At 45.1% G+C, this 20,264-nt stretch overlaps 1 protein-coding gene across 4 annotated transcripts in view; it reads left to right on the top strand.

Moving 5' to 3' along the window:
* The window catches only part of LOC135394131 (glycoprotein 3-alpha-L-fucosyltransferase A-like), a 53,808-nt gene that overhangs the window by 17,613 nt on the left and 15,931 nt on the right, over nt 1–20,264 (top strand). For 2 of the 4 annotated variants that reach the window (XM_064624656.1, XM_064624655.1), the window contains exon 2: nt 19,186–19,401. In XM_064624656.1, coding sequence (XP_064480726.1) covers nt 19,198–19,401 — 204 coding nt within the window. In that variant the 5' untranslated portion in view covers nt 19,186–19,197. Of the gene's footprint in view, nt 1–1,048; nt 1,183–9,639; nt 9,842–19,185; nt 19,402–20,264 lie in introns of those variants that run through there. The other 2 variants (XM_064624657.1, XM_064624654.1) reach the window with 2 other exon arrangements.

The following is a 20,264-nucleotide window of genomic DNA, read 5'->3' as shown; positions in this document are numbered from 1 at the left end:
ATGACAATGATGAGTGATGACGATGATGAGAGATGACGGTGATGATCGGAGCGGCGATGGCGATCCTGATCGTGATGGTTTTCAAGAAAGAGAACGATATAACCATTCTGAATGGCGGTTGGTTGTTTTGCCGTCAAAGAATACGCACTGTCACCACTGTCACTTTTTTTTTTTTTGCTATAGTCGTGACGACGCCCACTTCTGTGTGGCCAACAACGGCGAGCCGATCCTGCCATTACCCCCCCCCCCCCCCTCACTAAACCGCAATTATCGGACACATCCGGATTCATTGTCGTACATATATACTGAGGAAAAGTGCATAGGACACTGCAGGAATTGTGCCCTGGATGATGTCCTACGTCCAAAGGATCTTTCACTGAAGGACACTCCGAAACTCGCAGCCTATTGTTCGCGTCCTCCAGGAAACTGGACACAGAAAGACTATGACTCAGAGTTTACTTGCTCAGTATCTTTCGACCACCATCATTTCAACATCTCATATCATCTCATCTCATCTCACCCTGGCTACAGCTGTGAAGCGTGTCCACAATTAGCTGGTCTCGTCACAGCCACAACCATCACTTTTTAGAGTGAAACGTCGTTTATCTTTTTCTTTTTTTGCACGAGGTGGGTTAGAGGAACGGCATTTTCTGACAAAGGGGACGTTTATTCGGGACAATTCACGTTTTCTCGAAGCGCGTTATGCATCGGTGCGTATTATGCACCGGAAGATAGGTGTACGGCATATGATGCCACATTTATCTAGAATGAATATGAAATACCACACAGAAAACGAGGAGCAGGGCACGTGGAAAACGAGCTCTGATACTTACAGTAGGAATTTTCGCCAACATTTACTCGTACCTCAGGCACCCGTTCGAGAGCTTTTCTGTTCGCACTGAAAACACCGGGAATATTCCGGGAATTAAGTAAGAGGCGCAGGTGCACCGCGACACACGTTTAGATGTTTCCTGTTGCCGTTGCACATGTGCTACGATGTGGTTTGTACACACCAGTTATATCACCACCCCTTACCCTGCCAGCCTGTGTGCGTCGTTCAAAAGGGACATCGAGACTATTGAGACAAAAACAGCATCCAAGTCTAATCTGTGAACGACAGTTCTGCACAGTTTTGGTGTTCCGCACATACGTGGCCTGCATGTAGGCTTGATCGGGTAACGTGTGAGTACTAGTTTTGTGTCTTTTTCTTTTGAAGTCTGGCTACCACGAGGAAACATCCCATGTCATCATCACTTCTCCATCATTTATTGTTATTGTTGTTTTGTTGTTTCGAAGCCTGGGTGCTGTTCAACACTTTTGGCTCATAGGCTCGGTGGTCTAGGAGAATTTATTCCATCTTTTCGAGTGCCAATATTCCGTTATGGTACGGACTGAATGTGAAGAAAAGTATAGCCGAAACTTGTTATGCGAGAACGATTTATTCTATGAATACATATGTGACGTGACATAATTTAAATACATAAATTACGAATATTATTAACTAAAGGGGTTGTACAGTTCGCCCAAGTTATGTCGGGCAAACGTAAAAGGTCGTTGCATGCGTCGATGTGAACCTGCATTCCAAGTCTTGCAGCAAACGGGGACAAAAGACAGAAAATCCACGCTGATCTCACTGGGACGTCATGGCAGGCATAGGTCCACCAGTGAGGCTGCCGCGGAGAAAGTCACGTCCTTACGACAACCAATAGGAACCTTCGAGGTTCTCCCTCTGACGCCCAACTTCGTTCGAGTGTTTATATCTCCTAAGCTACGAAAAATAATCCTTTTTTCCTGAGTACTATACTCTGCCGTGCAGTACAGTTCCTGTACGATGCAATGACCCACTTCTATCCAAGTGTCATAACCTCTCCAAATAGAATTACATACCTAAGAAATATAATGGACCAGATCCTACTCCATCTACGTGTGTCTGTTAGAAGTGGACGGTTGCAACGCAAGGCCTCGAAGCGGTACGAAAAAAAAAAGTCCAGCAACAATAATTTTGAAACAAACAAACCGTTTCATAATCGAACAACTGTTTCCACTTCATATATATGGACATCGTATAGCATGAGGGGTGGGGGTGGGGGTGGGGGGTAGCTTGCTATTTCCGACAACAACAACAGCAACAATAGATGATGACGATGAGATGGGGTATTTCCGAGCGGTAGCATAGGCCCCGTCATCTTCGGCGTTAAAACAAAAGCTAGATCTTTCAGAACAAAATATCATCGTGAATGTCATTGCTCCGGGTGGCAGAGTGCACCAGAGTCAGTCTCTCGTCAACTACACTCTTAGGAAAAAGGGTGGAGCAGTTACAACTTTTAGGAGATAATAGTTTCGCATATGCTGTGCCTAAAAGGTTGCAAAGTTCTACCTGCTGCCTCACTCTCAAAACAGAACTTCACCGCGTAGCACGTTGTCCGCAAACCATTGCCACGAATGACAGGGTTGTCGCTTCTGATTCGGTGAGCGAGGGGGGCGTACGCCTCTTAGTAGCAACTTGGATATATGATAATTGCTTTTACCATCCTTTTACACCCTTTATCAGACGCTATGTTGACCGAGGTGGTAACTGTGGAAGTTACCACCTTTTCACACCCTTTTTTCTTAGAGTGTACGACATGTACACTCTTAGAAATGAACTTCACCTCACCGCATAGCACGCTCCTAGCAAACCATCATCTCGAGTGATATCGTTATCTGCCTTGATTTGTTGAAAACGGGAGGCGTACGCCTTTTTTTATGACAATTATGAACAGCATAAGTGTCACAAAAAAGGCGTACGCCCCCCATTTTCAACAAATCAGGGCAGATAACGATATCATTCGAGATCATGGTTAGCTAGAAGCGTGCTATGCGGTGAAGTTCATTTTTAAGAGTGTAGGTGGTAACTGTGGTTTCCTCCTGTTACCACCTGTGGTTGTGTGAAGTTTCCACATTTTCACACCCTTTTTTCTTCCAGCGTTTCATGCGCGGTGTCATACTTCGTTTCTCAAGCGAGTAGACGCGGTAAACAACGCTCTCCCATTAGCGGAGTCGCGCTTGTGCTGTAGCAGGCAGTTTTTTTATGACCTGGGAGTTATTCGTACCTCGTGCGGACACCTGGATAATGTGTTCGCGGAGTTCATTTTTAAGAGTGTAGGAGGGTCATTCATTCTTTCTTCCTCGCTACATTAAAAAAAGAACTTCACCACATAGCACGCTGTGCGCCAACCATTGCCACGAATAATAGGGTTATATCGCTTCTTAGAGAAGAGAGAGGGTGGCGTACGCCACCTCCCTCTTAGAATCAGAAGCGATAACCCATATCATTCGTGGCAATGGTTGGTGCACAGCGGGCTATGTGGTGAAGTTCTGTTTTTGTACTTTACGGCTTCATTATACAGTGACGTAGGCAGTATTTTTGGTAGTATACATGTGGGACAGGGAAACATGGTTAAGATCCTCCTCCTTCATGTAAAGTTTTCATGCAGCCCCTCCCTAAATATTTTTCTGTCTACGCCACTGCTGCATTACATCCCGTCAAAATGTCGCAATAGTACAGCAGGAAGGAGTTTTGACAGGAAAACCTCACCCCGCTTTCCTCTACTCTACAGTGCAGGAAGGAGTCGGAGAAACACGTGCGCTGCGCACTCTTAAAAATGAACTTCACCACATAGCACGCTCCAAGCCAACCATCATCCCGAGTGACGTCGTTCTCTGACACGATTTGTTGAAAACGGGAGGCGTACGCCTTTTTGTGACACTTATGCAGAAATGTTAATTGTCACAAAAAGGCGTACGCCTCCCGTTTCCAACAAATCGTGTCAGAGAACGATGTCACTCGGGATGATGGTTGGCTTGGAGCGTGCTATGTGGTGAAGTTCATTTTTAAGGGTGCGCTCAAAAAAACACATATCTGAACCAGGCGCCATACAGAATGATATCCTCCTCTTTTCTGATTTGTTGAAAATGTGAGGCCTACGCCTCTTTGTGCCAGTTTGGATGTACGCGGGGGGGGGGGGGGGGTCGAGGTAGCTTGCCGTTGTTGGCCGCACTCAAGTGGGCATGGGCAGTGGGATGTACGCTAATTGGCACTCCCCACTCTATTCTCAAATCAGGAGGGGTACGTGGCTGTATCGTACACTCTTAACTTCACCGCAAATATGCTCCTATATAGCCAGACTCTTCTTCTTCTTCTTTTTAAGTGTTGAGAGAGGTCAGCCAATATTTGGCTTGCTACTCTTCAAAAAAAAAAAAAAAAACAAAAAAAAAGTCATCATCCCGAATGGCACCGTTCTCTTCTTTGACTTGTCGGAAATTGTATGGAGGCGTACGCTTCTTTGAAGGCACTTTATGTAGGCACGTTAATTGTCACAAAAGGGCACATACCCTGCGCTTCCGACACATCGGGAGTGATAATGGTGTCATCCTGAGCAACAAGCGTGTGTTATGCGATCAACTTATCAACTTCTGTTTTGAGTGTATATAGTACGTGCCCCACAGGCCGACATGAGGGAGATCTGTGTCTGCATCCGATGGGATCCAATCTTAGGCGAGCAACGGGCAGTAGTCGCTATTGTCCCTGATTTTTCTTCAGTTATTTGACCACTGAACAGAGTCCTTTCTACGAAGCCTTTCATCTCATATACGCAACCGTACCAACTCACGGAAAAACGACTAAACTATACTACGTCAACGCATCTCAAGTAGCTCATGATTTGCTACGTACGTCAAGGGACACGCAGTCATTGGCCCTTACATATAGGTGGTCTCCGGACGAGGGAAATAAGCAATAAGTAAGAAATGTCTGGACCGAATTTCGTTGGCTTCCGTCCTGCTGTTACGTTCAATTAGACGGAACGAAAAGCAAAGAATCGAGGTCATAAAGGCTGGGATTATTGTTGCACCACCGCGTTCCTCGAGCTGGCGGAAGTTCGGTTCATATCATAGAGGAGGAAGGGATGAGATTCGGCGATCTATTAATACCAAAAGGTGAAGCTGGGAGCCGTGACGTCACAGCTAGTTTTGACGTTTCAGTTTTACAGTTTTCCGCGTACACTTACACTCTAAAAACGGAGCTTCACCGCATAGCACGCTCCTAGCCAGCCATCATCCCGAATGGCAACGTTTTCTCCCTTGATTTGCTGAAAACAGGGGGCGTACGCCATTTTTGTGACATTGTGCAATTCATAATTGCCACAAAAATGGCGTACGCCCCCAGTTTTCATCAAATCAATGGAGAAGACGTTGTCATTCGGGATGATAGTTGGCTAGGAGCGATCTATGCGGTGATGTTCATTTTTGAGAGTGTACGCCTCATAGCACGTTCCTATGCTCTAAAAACAGAACTTCACCGCATAGCACGCTGTGCGCCAACCATTGCCACGAATGATAGGGTAATATCGCTTCTGACTCGAAGAGAGACGGTAGCGTACGATTTTTGTGACAATTAGCATATATCTCCAAATTGCCATAAAAACCCTCATTCGTGGCAATGGATGGCGCACAGCGTGCTACGCTATGAATTTCTGTTTTAGAGTGTTAGCCAACCATGGCTTCGCTGTTATATCATTCGCTGTCCCGATTTCATGAAAATGCGTGACGTACTCCTTCTTTTGACATCTTGCATTTATGCTAGCTGTCACAAAGAGGCGGACGTCCCGCTCTGAGGAGTGATAACGGTACCATCCTGTGTAGTGGTCGGTCTTCACTCCTAAAACGAGACTTTACCGCATAACAGCTCCTAAGCGAACTATTATCCAGAACAGCATCGATCTCTCCACCGATTTGTTGAAAACTGGAGGCGTACGCCTTTTTGTGACACTTATGCACTTATGATGATATCAGATATCGTCCATGCCCATATCGTCCATGTGAAAAAACTGACAAAAGTTGTAACGGTATCATCCTATGAAATGGGTGGCATTGAGCAATATATGGTGAAGTTCTGTTTCAAGAGCGTTGAGCTTGCTTTAATTGTGATGAAGTTGCGTTTAAAGAGTAGCGTAATGGCTGTAGCTAGAAAATGAGATAGGCTCGATGGCTGACAGGCACACGTGTCCAAGTTACCTTTAAAAAGGGGACTTGACGGCGACGTTCTGCACCAACAATTTTGCCCCGGATGATACGGTGACGTTCCGTTCTTGGAGTGTATAACTGAGTCCACAACTTTGTCGTAGCACATAATAAAGGTCTGCATTCGAAGTCTGCCTGGAAACAAGCGTTGTTGTAGCGCCGCTGTTAGCCGATACAATCCAAGCCAAAATTGGAAGGGTCCTATAGGCTCAACGTCACTTTCGGAACATATCGTATCTTACTTTATACTGAATCTTACGTCGAGACTGGGATGTACCCGGGTTCGAATCCCGGTGCTGTGCTATCTGGGGTTTTTCCTGGGGTTTCCTCAGACGCTTTGAGACATAAGTCGGCACAGTTCCCTTAGAAGTCGGCCCAGGACGCACTTTCCCCCAGGGCGTCAGTCGTGATGTCGCCCACCTGTGTGAGGCCGGTAACGGCGAGCGCTTTCACCACCACCACCACCACCACCACCTTACTGGATGAGTTGGTGCATGCCGGTGTATGCAATAAACAAAATTAAAACCGGAAGACGTCTAATGTCGTCCTGCTGGCATGGCTACGTACGCTTGTATCTGCTCGTGGCGTGCACAGGAAGAGGTGGACGTAATAAATGGTATAGAGGACACTGGTAAATTAGCGCTGCACAAAAGGCAGTCGTCGTCAGGCTTCAGTTCTTTGCTTTTGTGGTCATATCCGCGAAGCCGTGTAATGGGAGCAATAACACCGACACTGTCTGTCGTTACAAAAAAGAAGAGTGCTCCGAGGAAAACCCCTCCATATGGGTCTTTTGTATCCGTCGCGTGCCGGATAGAGGAACAAAAAGTAGCACGCGCCTTGTACATATAGCTCTCGCTTTCCGAGAGAGGGACATGCGGTTCGTTTTCAGAGGCTCATTTCCTCGTCTCATGTACAACAGCAACAACTTTATGATGAATGAGGAGTTTCATCACCAGTGGCGACACTCTACCCCATGATCGGTTAAAAGCGGGAAGAGTACGCCTTTTTGTGACACTTATGGAGTTATGTTAACTGTCACAAAAAGGGGTGCGCAACGAGCTTTCCACAAATCAGGAACTCATTTGAGAATTACGGCGTTGTTGAAAAGGAATGTGAGACAGAGGGGGATGGCGAGGAGGCTATATTACGACATCGACTCTGTCCGATCCGAGTTGGATGTAATCAAAAGCACTCATAGTGGAGGCGCGGGTTTCGATTAATGTGTGCAGTTTACAGCTCACTCTGTTAGTTTACGGTACACTCTTAAAAATGAACTTCACCATATATCACGCTCCTAGCCAATCATCACCCCGATTGACATCGTTCTCGCCACTGATTTGTTGAAAACGGGAGACATAATGCCTTTTGGTACCACTTATACAGTACAAAATTGGTACCAGAAAGGCGTACGCATCCCGTTTTCAACAAATTAGGGGCGAGAACGATTACATTCACGGGGTGGTGGTTAGCTAGGAGCGTGCTGTGTGGTGAAGTTCATTTTTAAGAGTGTAGAGTTTGCACTTGCCTTCTTGCCTCCGTGGTGTGCACCGATGCGCGTAACACACTTGACATATGTACAACCTTACACTGTTAAAACAGAACTTCACCACATAGCTCGCTCCCAGCCAACCATCATTCCGAATGATGTCATTCTGTGCATTGATTTGTTGAAAATGGGAGGAGGCGCCTATCTGGGACAGATTATGTTGTCCCAGATAGGCGCCTCCCCCCTGTTTTGAACAAATCATGACACAGAATGATATCATTCGGTATGATGGTTGGCTGGGAGCGAGCTATGTGGTGAAGTTCTGTTTTAACAGTGTACCAGACGTACTGCCCTGAATTCGCTTGTGCACCTTTGCGAAGGTTTTCTTTACATATAGCTTGAGCAATTGAGGCGTATGGAACAACAACAACAGATATATTCTGATGATGAAGTGGGGAGGTTTTCCACTCTAGGAAATTGATATACACGAGAGCGTTTGCTCTATACCTCATCAAGGAGTCTTACAGCAGAACGACATAATACTGAAAAGCGAATGACCACTAGCGTATTATGCCGGGAATTAGAATGAAGAATAATGAATCACATCTCTTCGCTTGTGACGAGGGGTGTGCATCAGAATTTTACCACATAACACGAATGCTATCATTCCTTCTTCTGATTTGTTGAAAATGTGCGGAGGCATATCTTGGAAACATTATGCATGATAAGCTCCCTGTTTTCAACGAATCAGGAGGCGAAATGATGCCCGTTTGGCTCCACTCTAAACACGGAGCTTCGCCGCATAGCAGCCCTGCTCCAACCATTGCCACGAAGGAGAGCGTTATCACTTCTGATTCGAAGTGAGAGGGAGGCGTGTGCCATTTTATCGCAATTTGGATATAGTAAGTGCGCTCTTAGAAATGAACTTTACCACATAGCATGCTCCTAGCCAACCATAATCTCGAATGCTATCGTTATCTGCCCTGATTAGTTGAAAACGGGAGGCGTACGCCTTTTTTGTGACAAATATGAACAGCATAAGTGTTACACAAAGGCGTAGGCCTCCCGTTTTCAACAAATCAGGGCAGATAACGATAGCATTCGAGATTATGGTTGGCTAGGAGCGTGCACTCTAAAAACTGAACTTCACCTCATAGCACGCTCTGCGCCAACCATTGTCAGGAATGATAGGCTTATCACTTCTGATTCGAGGAGAGAAGGAGGCGTACGCCTTTTTGTGTCAATTACCATGTATCCAAATTGACACAAAAAGGCGTACGCCCCCCCTCTGTCTTCGAATCAGAAGCGATAAACCTATCATTTGTGGCAATGGTTGGCGCAAAGCGCGCTATATGAGGTGAAGTTCAGTTTTTAGAATGTGCTATGCGGTGAAGTTCGTTTTCAAGAGTGTGACAGAAAAAAGCCTACGCCTTCCCCCTCTCTCTTCGAATCTGCGATAACCATATCATTCGTGGCAATGGTTAGCGCACAGCGTGCTACACTCTAAAAGCAGAGCTTCACCGCATAACACGCTCCTAGCCAACCATCATCCCGAATGACAACGTTCTGTCCCTTGATTTGATGAAAGCGGGGAGCGTACGGCATGTCTTTCTTTTTTTTTTGTGTGTGTGTGTATGCGGTGAAGTTCGGTTTTTAAAGTGTGGGCCGTGTTATGTTCTCTTTTAACGATGAATTGACCCTGAAAAAGGTGTACACACCACCATTTTTCAAAAAGAAAATAGAAAACACGGCGATTTTTGTCTGTTTTTCACGATTGGTGAAAGACGTGCTCCCTTTTTAAAGCGCGGCACATTCCTGAAAAAAAAAAAAAAAACTTCATTTTTCATCCTGCGCGGGGCTTCACATGCTCCTAAGCACATATGCCAATGCCAACACGAGCAGAGATCACGCTGTACATCGAGAACGTCTCTACATTCGCCTTCTAAAGCTGAATAAACATTCATGTTGACCGTGCAGGAAGGGTACGTGTGCTACACGGAACCAACAAACGTAAAAATAAAAAGGAGCAACTCAGACTGCTGACACTCTGGGAAATATAGGACTATCGCCCCGTAGCGCTTCCGCAGGAGCGTTTCATGCGCGGTGTCATACTTCGTTTCTCAAGCGAGTAGACGCGGTAAACAACGCTCTCCCATTAGCGGAGTCGCGCTTGTGCTGTAGCAGGCAGTTTTTTTATGACCTGGGAGTTATTCGTACCTCGTGCGGACACCTGGATAATGTGTTCACGGAGAAGCGCTCGCGAGAGGGGTTTGCGAGCATCAGCAGCGAGTTCAGGTTGGGTATTCCTTTCTCTTTCATTGGGACCCAATATGTTTGGAATGCAAGTGTTCGTGCATGTGGTGTCCTACACTCTTAAAAAGGAACTTCACCGCATAGCACGCTCCTATTGCCAACCATAATCTGTAATGATATCGTTATAAGCCCTGATTTGTTGAAAACGGGAGGCGTGCGCCTTTTTTGTGACACTCATGCTGTTCATAATTGTCACAAAAAGGCATACGCCTCCCGTTTTCAACAAATCAGTTCAGATAACGATATCATTCGAGATGATGGTTGGCTAGGAGCGTGCTATGCGGTGAAGTTCATTTTTAAGAGTGTACATTGGAATGTCGTATTGCTGGGTCAGTGTAAATATTTTAGGATAACGAAAAAAGTGGAGTTTTTACTTTACTTTTTTTTTGCCGTTTTCGTTAGTTGTAAGGATCATTTCGTCGAGGAAAACTTTCTTAAACGGGTTAAACTCTGTGCGGTAAATCGGGAGTGATTGACCCATTCGAGTGTTTTCGATTTGGGGGCTACTATACCGGGTGTTTCAGTTAAATCCCCGGGCTAAATAATTCGCGAACGGGTGCACCAATCCACGAACTTTCTTTTTTACAAGTATCTGTCCGATACCACCTACAAGCTGCACACCGTGTGAATGAGTGGGAGGCGCTCATTATTAAAATAAAAATGCAAATGAGTTTCGTCAAAAAGCGTATCTTCTAAAGCAGGGCGCTGTCGGCATTAAAATGGGTACTACCCCTTTTGGGACCTTCAGTGGACACCTTTTAGAGAAAAATCTGCCACCGAAGCGGGTCATTTGTTGCAGTAATTAATTGGTTTCGGTTTACGTATTTTTGTCGCGGCAGGTCGCGGCGAAGCGCAAAAGGGCGTATTTCATTGGTGTAATTCATTGGTGTAATTCATTAATGTAAGGACGTAATTTATTGATGGATAAGGGAGTGAAAGGACGTCCTTTTGCGCTGCGCCGCGACCAGCCGCGACAAAAATACGTAAACCGAAACCAATTAATTACTGCAACAAATGACCCGCTTCGGTGGCAGATTTTTCTCTAAAAGGTGTCCATTGAAGGTCTCAAAAGGGGTAGTACCCATTTTAATGCCGACATAGCCCTGCTTCAGAAGTTACGCTTTTTTACGAAACTCATTTGCATTTTTATTTTAATAATGAGCGCCTCCCACTCATTCACACGGTGTGCAGCTTGTAGGTGGTATCGGACAGATACTTGTAAAAAAGAAAGTTCGTGGATTGGTGCACCCGTTCGCGAATTATTTAGCCCGGGGATTTAACTGAAACACCCGGTATAGCTATAGCATGTCGTAACAAGACGTGTATGGAAAGCGGAGAGTGCGCTTTGCAGTCTCACTGTTGGCGCGTTTTCGTAAGTGGACGTGTGCGTACTATAATGTAACACATCTTGCCGCAATAAACCCAAGAACCAAACCGAATATAATAACTGAAAAAAATAAAATAAAAAAAAATCAGCCATTGTAACCGAATAAAAAGCGTGATTGAATAAAACCGAAATAAAAGCGCGGAAATTGAATGTTTTCATTAAAGACCTTTGTAGCCAGTTTCCGTCGCAATTAAATATCTCATCCAGCAACAATCTCCAAATAACCTTCCACGATAAGGGCCATCTGCCTTTACGACGGTTGTCCTTCAACTGGCGTATTGCGGAACTGTCAGATATACCCAATGATGACATGCCTTGCGGGATATGACGCCACATAATACATATACAGGCCCAAGGGCCCAGGCCGAGCCCTACCCTACCCTACCCTACCCTACCCTAACCTAACCTAACCTAACCTAACCTAGCCTAGCCTGGCCTGGCCTGGCCTGGCCTGGCCTGGCCTGGCCTGGCCTGGCCTGGCCTGACCTGACCTGACCTGACCTGACCTGACCTGACCTGACCTGACCTGACCTGACCTGACCTGACCTGACCTAACCTAACCTAACCTAACCTAACCTAACCTAACCTAACCTAACCTAACCTAACCTAACCTAACCTAACCTAACCTAACCTAACCTAACCTAACCTAACCTAACCTAACCTAACCTAACCTAACCTAACCTAACCTAACCTAACCTAACCTAACCTAACCTAACCTAACCTAACCTAACCTAACCTAACCTAACCTAACCTAACCTAACCTAACCTAACCTAACCTAACCTAACCTAACCTAACCTAACCTAACCTAACCTAACCTAACCTAACCTAACCTAACCTAACCTAACCTAACCTAACCTAACCTAACCTAACCTAACCTAACCTAACCTAACCTAACCTAACCTAACCTAACCTAACCTAACCTAACCTAACCTAACCTAACCTATAGGAACCAATTGTGCTTATTAGAAACGACACGTCCATGCAATCCGATGACTGCGGAGGGCGTAACGCATATGGAAAGGCCACCTCGCGTTCTTGATTAGTATCTTGAGGCGAAAAAATTGGTGTTTGAGCAGCACACACTGAAATATTTGTGGATTGTTTGATTAAGTGCCATAGCCAGTCTGACTTTGTCGTGACTGAAATGCCCATTTTTTTTCTCTTTTTATATCACATCACATCACAAGTGCCATAAATCAAATAGAAGTAAACGAATGGTGGCGTGTTCCTTTATTTTTTATTTTTGTTCTCGCCAAAATCGCAATGGTGTCGTCTGCAAAAGTAATTATCCTTGCACTAAAAAGGCTCTGCCGAATGTTCTGGCCATGGCGCAGGCAAAGCCAGCAGATACGCTACACCTGTCATCAAGCACACCAGCGAACCTCCTATAGCCGCAGGATAAGAGTTTCCCTTTCTAGCCCCGATTGTTTCCCTGCGTTGACCAAAAACAAGTCGACGTCCTTTGCCTGAGCAAAATCTGCGAAATTTCTTCTTCTGCTTTTTAAACGGGTAGTCGTTTGCACTCTGCGCGGTAACAAAGCTGAAAGCGAGTCTGTCTCGGACGACACCGTACAGGTGAAAAATGGAGCGGCGGGACCCTCAGAGCGAAAGTTCATGGGGGGGGGGGGGGACTGCCCCTTCTGCCTCCACTTTCCGACGCCCCTGTACATATATAGGAAGTATGCTGAATTTTCACTCTTTTCACAGACGCGTGACGTTGCCCGCCTTGCGAATCCGACTACGGCAAGCAGTTACACTACCACTACCACCACCACCACCTCCACCACCACCTTAGCTTAACACTTTTTCTTTCGAAGGACAACTTAAGCGTGTGTGACTGTGATGTGTTGGTGTGAGAGTACATTATCGATAGCTCGTGTTTCCTATAGGGCGGGGGATATATTTATTAAGAAAAAAAGAAAAGAAAGGTTAGCTGGTTTAGGAAAAGAATCACGCTGTGATGATCAACTAATGAACTCGCTCAATGAAATCTGTCAGTCGAAGAAATTGATTTTCGAGGCTGTGGGTGCAATATGACATTCCCGGAAGACTCAAATCTTTCACATCAACATGCGACGTGCATTCTTGTTTAATTTTCTTCGTTATTTGTTCATCTTTCACGTGAAAGTACATCTTTTTTCTTTATTTCCTTTCGTTAAAAAAAGAAAAGAAAACAGCGGTCCCGATACGGAGCTACACTCAAAGTACATACACCCAACTGAGGAAAGTCCCTCCTTCTTCGCACAGTCGAACTCCTGAGGACGAAAGTTCACCACATCGCACGCTCAAGGCGATAGAATAATATGTAGTTTAGTCCAACGACAACTGTTGGTGATTTTGATTAGACTGCATCCTTTGTGATGTGATGTGATGTGATAAAGAAAAAAAAAATGGGGATGTGAGTTTCGACAAAGTCGAACTGGCTACCCCAGTACACTTACAGAAAGTACAAACAGATGATGAGATGATGAGAAAACAAAGACAAGATGCCCAGAGAAGAAGAACAGCGATAATGGAGGTCAACATGTAGTTCAAAAGTTTCGACCAAGTGAGAGTAAAATGACTGCATCATTTATCCTATCGTTTTCGGACTCTGTATAGAGCGCGCTCCGTCCGCTCTGTCCCTCTCGCTCCTGAGCCTCTGTGCACGTGATGTGTACACGTTGCAGGGGTGGGCAGTAATACTCATATTTTGTATTATAATACTAATACATAATACTTCCTAGAAATAGGTATTATAATACTAGTACGTAATACTTTATTTCTGAGGTATTATAATACATAATACTAATACTTCTGTTTATTACACGAGTAATACTAGTAATACACTGATACGTAACTTGGGAGAAAGAAAGGAAAGGAAAATCAAAAATATATATAATTTGCGCATTACCATTCTCCAATGACGTTTTATTTCAGATGCTTACATGTTTAGCATGTTCTCAAAGGAGGTAGCCCTCTATAGGGCATGGCTTTTCCGAATATGATGAGATAGCGCTGATCAATTCGATCACAGTGAACAGCTTGCTCTCAGCGTGACAGTGTCTTGATTTCGTCCAGTCTCGACGATAAAATGTGGGCCGTTCAAAACTGTGTAACTGTCCATAGTGCAACCCCGTACAGGGGTGCCTGGACTGGACGCACTCTGTCATACGACGAAGGGCTCGCAATACGATGACTCATCTTTACGGACGCTGAAATGGAAGGAATGCGAGGAAGCCTCCAGTAACCTCTGGTCCCGAGGTCGCACCATTTGGGATAATTTGGGGCAGAGGAATAATAGGGGACTTGTTGGTGTCCAAATGTTTGTGGGACAGGAAAAATTACAGATAAAGTGCACCGGTGACATGTGGCAGGTCGGACCTACGACCTCTGGGAAGGTATTACACCTTCAAAAGTATTATAATACATGTAATACTTCGATTCTGTGTATTATAGTACAGATACAAATATATTTCAAAAATGAGTATTATAATACATAATACAAATACTCAAAAGTATTACAGTAATAGTATTATAATACAAAGTATTACTATTACTGCCCACCCCTGACACGTTGCCTGTGCAAAGCGCCTCTGTGTGCCTCTGGATGTTATTGAATTACCGAATGTTCTTTACCGGAAGGGCCGCCTTCCGATCCGGCTGCCCGCAGCCTTAAAAGGAGGTGCAGGTGGGACCAAACGGAGACGAGGGTGTATATAGAGCGCGAGAAGTACCACGACTTGTGGGGAGGAGTCCCTGCACTTTTAAAGATGAACTTCACCGCATAGCACGCTCCTAACCAATCATCACCTCGAATGACATCGTTATCTTCCCCGATACGTTGAAAACGGGAGGCGTACGCTTTTTTGTGACAATTATGAACAGCATAAGTGTCACAAAAAGGCGTACGCCTCCCATTTTCAACAAATCGGGGCATATAACGATATCATTCGAGGTGATGATTGGCTAGGAGCGTGCTATGCGGTGAAGTTCATTTTTAAGAGTGTAGGATTCCCTAAGAATACCGGAACCCTATAGGAGCGCTACGCTCCAGAAAAGGAGTGATGTCGTTTAGTAAAAAAAAAGGAGCTCACTTTTACAACAGTACTTCCCGGCATGTGATGTGATGTGATAGAAAAAGAAGAAAAAAAACGGGGATTTAAGTCACGACAAAGTCAGACTGGCTACCCCAGACAACTTAGCCGCAGTTAGTTGAAATAAATAAAAACGGGAGAAAACCCAGTAGTTGGGGAGTGGGAGACAAACATCCCGAACTAGTGGGGACACTTGTCACAAACGAGTGACCAGAAAGTGCCACAAAAAGTCAATCAGATGCGTTTCTTCAAGGAAACGTAGGACTGCTTTCAATGCAGCCGCTTGATCATTGAAGGGCTGTGGACCTAGGAGCGTTACAAGGTCAAATGGCCGGGCGTCCAGGCGAGCCAGACTTGCTTCTAGTGCCCTGCGACTGTCGGCATAGTTGGAGCACCCGAGGAGGATGTGCTCTGTGCGTGTGTGTGCTCCGTACTTCACGGCATAACACGATGAAGGCAAACCATTGCACAGAACGATACCGTTATCGGTCCTGACTTGTAAAAAGCACGGGGCGTACGTCTTTTTGTGACAATTATTATAACTGCATAAGTGTCACAAAAAAGGCGTACGTCTCTTGTTTTGAACATATCGGGGAGAGAACGATGCCGTTCGGAACTATAGGAACGTGAAAGAACTGATGTTCTGAGGCTGGAACAACATAGAAGGGACAAATACATACAAAGCCTCAATTTGCCTAAGAAATCCGGCGGCAATCCAGAAGATATGGGTTCGAGTCCTACAGCTGGCTAACCTTTTCAGTGACTTTCATCTTTCATCGTTATAGGAACGTGTTATGTGGTTATAGTATTGTTTTAAGACTGTATATACCTAATATAGCGTTGTCACTCCTGGGGCCCTATTCTCGTTAAACTAATCGACCTCAATTACTTTGTGTCTCGCCTGTCATTGGTCGTTACGTGAAGAAAAGAAATGAATGTCACCCCCCTCAACTGATAGTCGAGCTCTTGATCCTGCAATCTTCGTGTTAAAGTATAGAGCATGAAGAGTGCACACTATAAAAACAGAACTTCACCGCATAGCACGCTGTGTTCCAACCATCGCCACGAATAATAGGGTTATCGCTCCTGATACGAGGAGAGAGGAGGACGTACACCTTTTTGTGGCAATTATCATATATCCAAATTGCCACGAAAAGGCGTACGCCCTCCTCTCTCCTCGAATTAGGGGTGATAACTTTATCATTCGTAGCAATGGTTGGCGCACAGCGTGCTGTGCGGTGAAGTTCTGTTTTTAGGGTGCAGGATCAAGTACTCGACTATTGGTTGAGGGCGCGTGACATTCATCCCTAGCTTCACGCCTTCACGTAACGACCAATGACAGGCGAAACTCAAAGTAATCGAGGTCGATTACTCTGACGAGAATAGGGCCCCTGATTTGATGAGACAGCGAGCCTCCATTGACAAAAACGCCCTACTTTGAACAAATAGGGAGAACGGTATCATTTGGAATGACTGTTAATTGCGGAGAGGGAAAATTTTGTGCAGAGTGTGCACTCTGAAAACAGAACACGCTCACAATCAACAGTCATTTCGAATAATCCTTTCTTCAATTAGTTGAAATTGGAAGCGTTTTTGTATCAACTGACGCATACCCAAGTTCATACAAAAGGGCGTACACTTCCTATTTCTTTTTCCTTCCTTTCTCATCCAATCGTCATGCACGATGCATGTAGCTCTTGTTGTCCTATTTCTGAAATCCAAGTCCTATCAATCCTGGAAGTTCCTTTTTTCGAGACGCAAGATTTTTGTAGCGAGTGATTCTTTTAGTTAGAGTCACTAAATAAGCTATTTAGCTTATTTAGTGACTCTACTTTTAGTGAGTCTTGCCTGATGACAGATTTCGTCTTCAGGAGGATTTCAGATTTCTTCTTCTTCCTCTGACGAAAACCCAGGCAAAACAGCCGCAGACAAACGTTACAACCGCACACACAGATGGCACGAACCCGTCCGAGCGAGAGAACCCCTTCATTCACCGAGTCAATTAAGCCTATCAGTCCAGAACACTATAGGGGTCATCATCCACGTGCATGACCGGAATTCACTTCCAATAACTGTCCCCATAGCAACGGCTGAAGGGACCAACGTGATACTCCATTAGGTAGAACAATATGTGACAGACCCTTACAAGATATACTTCCACATGAGGGAAGGGTCTACTGTTATGAAAAGTTTCGCCGTGCCATTCCTGTTGTTCCGCCATATAACGCCTCGTTACCCTCTGGCTTCGCACGGACGAAGTCGTAGGCATGAAGTTGGCATACCTCGGACTGCCGTGTCTGTGCTACATTGTTGCCAGACGCCGCACGGTGAGATACGTTGATGTCTGCGCACGCAGTAACTCTTTGCTCTATATCTTGTTGTTGTAGCCCGGTTCGTATCGTATTTGTCCACGTTTTCTTTACGTTTTGCTGTCCAGTCCTTCTACTTTATGTGTATTCAAATTTAGGAGATTAACATAAGCGCATTACAGATGCTGCTCGTGTGATCGTCTCCGAATGCAGATCTTGACCATGACACTCTCCTATAGCCAACCATTATTCCGAGCGACATCGTTCTTTCTCCCGATTTGTTGAAAATGACGGTTGTACACCTTTTTGGGACACCTCGGTCACAAAAAGACGTACCACCTGACCTCTCTGCAAATAAGAAGAGGTAACTCTATCGTTCTGTGCAGTGATAGACCGTGAAGTTCTGCCTTCTGAGCGTAGTTCATGAAGCAGAATCGCTTGTGTTTCACAGGTATAGCTGCCATTTTTGTCAACGGCCCACTTATATACTTGATAGTTCTTCGAATGGTAACAAGAAAGGTAATAATTGTCCCATTTAATAAAAGGTGTCGCGGATGCCGCTTTATTCGACGACTCGCCGGCCCATTTCGCTTCGTGACAATGTAATGTTCAGCAGTACAGTAATCGCAATCTAAACTGTTTACAAATCTACCGCAGTAGCGATGAAAGATGGAAGTCGCTGAAAAGGTTAGCCAGGCTGTAGGACTCGAACCCATGTCTTCTGGATTACCGGTCCAGGGCTCTACCAATTGAGCTAAGCTAACGCGCCTTCCCAGCGACTTCCACACTCTTAGAAATGAACTTCACTGCATAGCACGCTCCTAGTCAACCAGCATCTCGAACGATATCATTATTTGCCGCGATTTATTGAAAACAGGAGGCGTATGCCTTTTTGTGGCAATTATAAACAGCATAAGTGTCACAAAAAAGGCGTACGCCTCCCGTTTTCAACAAATCAGGGCAGATAACGATATCATTCGAGATTATGGTTGGCTTGGAGCGTGCTATGCGGTGAAGTTCATTTTTAAGAGTGCAGGGTGAGTCATTTGAAGCGTGTGTCATTTGGTGCGTCATTTGGTGCATCATCTCACTCATGCACCTTTCACTCTTACATTTTTGCTCACTCATACACTGTTAAAACAGCACTTCACCACATAGCACGCTCCTAGCCAACCATCATTACAAATGATATCATTCTGTGTATTGATTTGTTGAAAGTGGGGGGAGGCGTCTGTCTGGGACAGATTATCTTCTCCTAGATAGGCTCCTCCCCACTGTTTTGAACAAATGATGACACAGAATGATATCATTCGGCATGATGGTTGGCTAGGAGCGTGCTATGTGGTGAAGTTCTGTTTTAACAGTGCGTACACACATTCATACGACAGGAGTAGTTCTTTCAGTAGTCATTTCACTTCGTGATATTTCCTCAAACACTGAAAACATACATGGTGCCTTATTCATATGCCAAAGAGCTTTAAACGAGGTATTCGGCTGTTCTTGAAATTTATTAATAGGGCTTACATTTTGTGGTCTCACGATTCTCCCTTTAGCCATGGCGTAGCATGCTGCCAACAAAGAAATTCCGCCTGCGACGGTTGCTCATCACTGCAATCGGCCTCAGCTGCGGAACTTTACTCTTCATTGGACTTCGGGACCCGTCATCACCCTATACAGCACCTGGTGGTCGAGAAGACAACGTCCTGGAACCCAAAGATGTCCCTGAAAGCCATGAACCTCAAGCGCTACCGCGCTTTGAAGCCGTTACGGTGAGGCCCATGTTTTTCGTGAACTTACCGTAACTGGTTCAGTCCTTGGAATAATTACAAAGCATATGCGAGCGTGTTATGGAACTCAAAGAGGATTCATATTGACGGCGTTCACAGAGTGTACGCTTTCGGGCACCATAAGGTCTGTTCGCAGACGACAGTGGTAGTGTCAGCTGTCCGTTGTCAAGAATGGTGCAAAGTTCGTTATCCCTTATAAATGCGAAGCTCATTTGGGTTTATAATTAAATCACTCATAACAAAAGCGAGTAGTGCTTCTCTCTGTGTTTACGTGACACACGTAACCATGCACAATCAGCTCTCGCGACCCACACGCCAGGTTTTGCTATAACAGACGGCACCGGAATTACAACGCATGTCGTCTGCTTTTGAGACGTCTGCAAAGTCCCCTGCTTGTGTTACACTAAGTTGAGTCCCAACATGAAATCGGTGATATGAAAACATTATCACCGTATTATTAACATTATCGTGTTAAGTACAATAAAGCAGCAAATAAGAGTTATCGATTACAATGCATGTGCCTCTCAGATATAGGCTACCAGAGCTCTCACTCGAGCTGATGAACCTCATCCCTTTTTCACAGTTCTGTTCGGTGAATGAGAGCGAAAAGAGATGCAATCTGAACACGTTGGAAACGTTCTTATTTGTGATTTATTTTATCTTTTCTGACACACGACGGCGCGCGTGTTCGGCAGCCAGCTGTTGAGCGAAACTGTCTGCGCTGCAAATGGGAACGTCGATATTTAGTTGGGCATCGATCTGCACGTTTTCAGTTCTACGATGTATCTGGAGCCGTGCACATTGCTCTACTGAAGACAGAGAAAGATATGGAATGCGCGAGGCCA

The sequence above is a fragment of the Ornithodoros turicata genome, chromosome 5 (genome assembly GCF_037126465.1).
Source record: "Ornithodoros turicata isolate Travis chromosome 5, ASM3712646v1, whole genome shotgun sequence".
In the NCBI taxonomy this organism is placed as follows: domain Eukaryota; kingdom Metazoa; phylum Arthropoda; class Arachnida; order Ixodida; family Argasidae; genus Ornithodoros; species Ornithodoros turicata.
Note: the sequence above shows the minus strand (reverse complement) of the source record. Positions and strands in the feature narration are given on the sequence as shown.